At 36.1% G+C, this 6,000-nt stretch overlaps 1 protein-coding gene across 4 annotated transcripts in view; it reads left to right on the top strand.

Moving 5' to 3' along the window:
* Positions 1 to 229: 229 nt before the first annotated feature.
* GRIP1 (glutamate receptor interacting protein 1) overlaps positions 230 to 6,000 on the top strand; it is a 393,897-nt gene continuing 388,126 nt past the window's right edge. For all 4 annotated transcript variants that reach the window (XM_088025633.1, XM_028111005.1, XM_088025632.1 and 1 more), the window contains exon 1: positions 230 to 362. In XM_088025633.1, the coding sequence (XP_087881759.1) occupies positions 230 to 362 (133 nt within the window). The remainder of the gene's footprint in view (positions 363 to 6,000) is intronic.

Here is a 6,000-nt window from a genome sequence, read left to right as displayed (position 1 = left end):
TTCTTGAGCAAAGTAAGAAATCTTATTAGGGTAAGCCCATATCGCTGCTCATTTTTCCCCTCCCATGGCTAAAGTCTGGGTGTTGATGGTAGCACAGAGACAGATGGAAGGGTAGCGCGTCCCCAGCCCCAGGTCTGGTGTGGAGCCTTCATGCTCCACCAGCTTCCCAAGCCGCTGGGTTGTTGCTCCGCTCTGGGGCTGGCTGAACCAGGCGCACGGTGAGTGAGAGATGGACCGCTTCCTGGGTTTTGTCAAGCAGATAAGAAGATCTAGGAGAAGAAAGGGGAAAAAGTACCGACCAGAAGAGGATTACCACGAGGGCTATGAGGATGTCTATTATTACGCTTCCGAGCATTTTCGAAGTAAGCACTTCCCTCCACCCTCCTATTCCTTCTCGCGTGCTGGGCTAACAATAAACCTTGTATGGGGCTTTAATCTTAAATGCAAAAGGTTTCCCAGATGGTGTTCTCTGTGAGCAGTCTGGAAGTACTGAAGTGCTACATTTTGCTTGATTTGTTGCAAGAACAGCTATCAGATAGCATCTAGACAGTATAACCGGTCCAGTTCTATGCCTGGTTAGTATTTTAAATGCAATTAATTGCTTGTGTTATCATTTTAATGAACCATTCAGAAAAGTATCTTGCAAGACAATGTGGTGGTTAGAATATGTTCTGTTGTAGTTGTTTTTAAATAACAGAGTTTTGTTTTGTTTTTCATTCTGAATAGAGAGGACTAGCTTTTTTGGAACAAATAGTTCATGTTCAAGTTGATGCTGATGATTAATGTTCCTGGGACAGACTTCTAGACAGTTATCTGTGATTAATCTGAGGTGTTGTTTGTAGAAGGAGGTTCAGATGATTTTCTCTGAGGCATGTTCATCATTTTACTATTAAATTAAGGGAATACTTATTTGCCATCAGGTGGAATCAGTGATACCTGTAGAATAAAACAATATATCCATATTAAGACATTTGTAAATTAGCTGATAAACAGCAGAGAACTAGAATCATTCTTGTACTTATCAGTGTTTTAAATTCCTGGTGAGATTTAGACTCGTCCCAATAGATTCATAATGCCCAGAAATGCCTAAGGGTACAGAGAGAAAGCAGCTACACAGAGATCACTGGGTTTATGGAAGTGCCCTAAATGTGGGAAACTGACAGTTACATATATGCTACATTTACAAAATTAAAAGTTATTTTTTTATCTTCTTGAATAAGGATTTTTATAAACTTGTATTTCAATTCTAATTCTTTCTGGCCTTTTGATGTCTAATCATGAATATATCCCATTTACAATCTCTGAGTGTTGACTAATAAATAATTTCGATTCTATTTCTGTGATATTGAAATCCATGAGAATTAGCTTTAATGCCAGAAATTCTGTTGTGGTTGTTGAAAGTTGAGGGTTGAAAAGTCATGTGGTGGCAGTAACATAATAATGAAAAGATATAATTCTTTGACATTTGCTTGAATGATGTGGCTATGTTGCTTTTACAGAGTAATCTCTGAGTTTTAGAGATGTTTCTCTTTTATAATGCTCCTACATTAATAACTGTTCTAATGCAGTGACAGTATATGTTTCCTAAACTTAGTTTCCATAATATACTTAAAAATTTAGCTAATATTCGTGTTAGATCAAAAAATACTATCTGCTTGCATGCATAATTCTGAAAACTTGGAGATTAAAAAAAGAAAAGCTTAGGAACTTTTAATTACATCGGTGTCGATTGTACAAATTTCTCACAACCAATATATGTTGAGTCAAATTCACACCTTCTCGCATTTGTACTGGGATGTGCTTGTGCAAATAGAATCAAGTAATCTCTCTCAAATGCCTGCATCCTCCTAGTTTTGGTACAAATTTTAAAACAAAATAAATACTTTATAAGCTTACAAAATATGCCTGTAAGGAGAAGTATTTATGAAGGTATCTAAGAAATACCCTCAAATTAGAGTTAAGGAGAATGATATATTAGACTAAGGCATTAGTCTTTATACGTCAAGTGCAGTAACTTATAGAGAATCATGTCTTAACTGGTCTGATTGGTGAAGGTCATGCTAAGGATAAGATGCTAAACATCAAAAGTCATTTGCTTTAGATACATAACCAGCATGTTTTCCCCTGTGCTTTATCTGAAAACACCCGTTATGTAATATTTAACTTTGTGGAGTTAGATGCATGTTGAGGTCCCCAACTTCCAACTTCTGCATAATAAACAGCATGTGTCTCAATGGACCCAGACACTTGGGATTTGACATTTCATCAAATGTCAAAGAGCCAGGGCTTTTAAAGAAGACATGTCATACAATATAATGACCTCTCAGTGCCTCTTTTGGCTTCAGGTTCAGGGGCCTATTTGCATTGGGTAGGGAAGACATCCATTTATATTTTACAGCTGTAGAAATGTATTAAAGGGTAAGATCCTTAAAACTAATCCTCTTAAATGGGTAATATGGTTAAATTCAATTACATCTACAGCATATCTATTTTAATTAGTCTTTGGCATAATTTGGAAGTGCACGCCCTATGTAGATGGCTTAGATGGCTTAGAAAAACTATTTACATTAAGGTTCAAACTTGATGGAATTTACTGAGGACGTTCACATCTTAGTTAATGGTGCTATTGATAAACCGGAAGTGTCATTCTTATTTTTCTCCCTGTAGTTTTCTTTTCTTTTCTTTTATTTCTTGAAATAAACTTAACTCTCTGCCTTGTCAGTTTATCTAGTGGCTCAGATTAACATCAGGACTCTAGACATATAATAGTGGAACATTGAGCTAGGAAAACCTTCCCAGAAAACTCTCCAGTAAGTCTGCTTTTCCTTTAGTACATTCTCAAGTGCTCACTGATACCTAACTTTATCCTAAATAATGTCTCTTCTCTTGTGCGTCCTGATTAGAATCTCTCCATCCTTTCCTTCATCTTGAATATAACACAGTTTATAATCTCATGAAATGTCAAAGCCTGAATTAAAATGTCAATAGGGTCTGATGCTCAGAAGATAAGTTATTCTAAAAGTGGATGATTTTTCTGTAACTCTGTCAAAACTGAGTTTTAGCAATGATGGCAATGATGATAGACTGATTTTATATCTTCCCTGATTTTATATGGACTTGATGTATATCACTGTGCATGGGATGACTATATTTGATTTTTTAAATTCTGCTTTCATTACTCATCTTTCTTTTCAGAATTCTAGAGTTAGAGTTTAAATAATCTAGACAGATGCTTTGGGCAAATCACCAAACTTTCGTGGTTTTTGTTTCCTAAAATATGATAAGAGGTGGCTTTATTTCTTAAGATTTTTCAAGTTCGAGAGCTATATGATTTTAACCTTTGTTTTAGTTCTGAAACAAGTTACATAAAGGTATTGGCTGAAGGATTTTAACTGGGATTTCAATGAAAAAAATTCACCCAGGTGTCCGGAGGGAATTGTTTTTCTGGCAGGAATTGTCAGTAGGGAGATTCCTATTCCTTTAAGACAGTAATCTATCATTGAATATTAATAGTTTTGGAGAATGTTTATACTTATGAAATTCTGAACATATTTGGCAAATCTTAGAGTTCATCTTTTATTGTATCTTATCTGCCAGGAAGCACCATTTGCTTTGAAAATCTCACACAGATGACTCATTTGGTATTTTTTCCTTAAGAAAAACTTGCATTGATCCCAAAACTGATTCATAAACCTGAATGTAATAAAAAGCTAGAAAAGGATCTTGAATTTCAATTTTATTGTGTTTGGTGCTTTTGTTTTTCACTAAATACTGTCATAGCAATGCCCTTTTAAACACTCTGGCATAAAAAATAAAATAAAATAAACACTCTGGCATATCATATTTTGATTAATCTGTCACACAAAAAATAAACCCTTCGGCCCTATCATAATATATATTTTTACTTAACCACACTAAATAATATTCAAATTATAAAACAGATAATGTACATTCTATAAGCATGCTCTTAGCACTGTTCATATCCACGATAGAAATCCTGACCTGCCATGAACCATGCAGGGAAGGGGAGGGTTACTGAATTACTCTCTTATGCATATGAAAGGTATGTGAGTCACTTTCCCTTCTGGCCCGAGCACCTTTTGCACATGGGTAATGGCATTCAATTAGGCAAGGAGCTCCTCCATGGTAACCAAGGTTTTCATCCTGACTCACAGAGGCAGGAGAAAAGCTATGTGGGGAAGCTGCTCAGGGCAATCATTAGTGGTTTACTCACCTTTCCTACTGATTTCACTTCAGAGAAGCTCGAGAAAGGGGAGGAACAAGAATCTGGTTTAGACCTTTTGAGAAAAGGTCATTTGTATTTACAAATTATTTTATTTTATTTTATTTTATTTTATTTTATTTTATTTCATTTCATTTCATCTCATTTTATTTGGCCTATTCTAATAGATACTGAGCAAAAATTGTGATGTGGGTGTATAAAAACATTGTTAGCTAAGTTACTTTATTAAGCAATATGTGCATCTAAAATCCCTAGTTAAGGAATTCAGGCTTTCAAATGCCTAGATGTACAAACTGTATTTTAAGAGGGGTGCTTCCTTTTTTTTTATTTCATTGAAAAATGCCCTGCATTGTTCTTCTTGGGTATAAAACAACATTGGTAGTGTGTGTTTGTAGTGTGAGAATTTTTAGGAATTGCTGTGGGGTAATTAGTACAAGTAATTTTTTCTCACTACTTCCTTTGATTAGTTTGTTTGTTTGTTTGTTTGGTAAGTTCAGTAACCACATCCTCTCTCCTTCCTGGAATTGACATATAATTAGGAGTCTGTTTTTTGTTTTTTGATAAGTGTGCCAGAAGGATAAAGAACTTTTACAATTACTTTAGAAAGATAGCTGATCCCTGCTGTAATGTGTATAAAAACTGAACACATAATCTAAGGAAAAGTTGCCTTCCTCAGCCAGGGGATCTGGAGGAAGGGAGGAGAGAGGAGCTGGGGAAAGGAAAGGAGAGAATACAGCACACTTCATAGGTTATCTTTACTTTTCCAAGGTTTACAAGCATAAAAGCCATTTATTTCTATGTTAAAAACAGTGATTGTCAAACTGACAGGTCTTGGATGTGAGATACTGGATGATTCAAACCTTAGCTGTACTTAGTTTGACTCAAGAAATCCCCAGTGAATTGGAAGAAACATGGATTATATAGAAACAGGGCAAACTTGCTTGTTTTATGACTCTGCTGCTTATTTTTCTTTTCTAAGAATTGCTTTCCATCCCTAGTATAGTTGTTTTGTTGAAAATTGATTGGCTACCATGTTCCATTTGTCTGGGGTATTCTGGGTCATGAACTTTATTATCTCAAGCTGTATTGTTTCCCACATAGAATAATTTAAAGGAATAAATACAGTTGAAAGGGACTTTAGAATGCACTTCGTCCACCTCGAGTGTTTTTTTAGATGAACAAACTAGGTTGCTTACATGTTTCAGGGGTATGCAAGCCCCAGTGAGCCTTCAGAAGGGGGACTAGGAGGCGGACCTCCTAAAAGGCTCTAGTCCTTCGTCCATTATTCCACACTCATCTTTAGTTTTCTGATGACTCTTCCCCTGATATTTAAGGGCTGGGATCCATCTGCATATGAATTAGAAGTGTTAATTTCCCCGCATAGGTAGATTTATTCTTTTGAGCAATGGGTCACCTTATCTTAGACTAAACTCCTGAAAAAGAACTAACTCCTAATACAGTATTGCAAGTCAAATTAACATGATAGTGAATTTGTAGATGATGTTAATGGCAGTGATTATCAGGGATTCAAAAACCAAAGCAAAGTATATACTGTTATCACCTCCCATTTGCTCTGTGGTTTGCAAATCCAGTCACTTCTGTCAATAATTATCCCTTTGGGAGACTTAAACTGGCATAACTCTATCAGAAAATATTAGAGGAGGGGCACTTGGGTGGCTCAGTAGGTTAAGCATCTGCCTTCGGCTCAGGTCATGATCCCAGGGTCCTGGGATCGAGCTCCGCATCGGGCTCCCTGC

This window comes from Eumetopias jubatus, unplaced genomic scaffold (assembly GCF_037043125.1).
Source record: "Eumetopias jubatus isolate StellerSeaLion01/CBP00866 unplaced genomic scaffold, mEumJub1_p1.0 scaffold_8, whole genome shotgun sequence".
Taxonomy (NCBI): Eukaryota; Metazoa; Chordata; class Mammalia; order Carnivora; family Otariidae; genus Eumetopias; species Eumetopias jubatus.
Note: the sequence above shows the minus strand (reverse complement) of the source record. Positions and strands in the feature narration are given on the sequence as shown.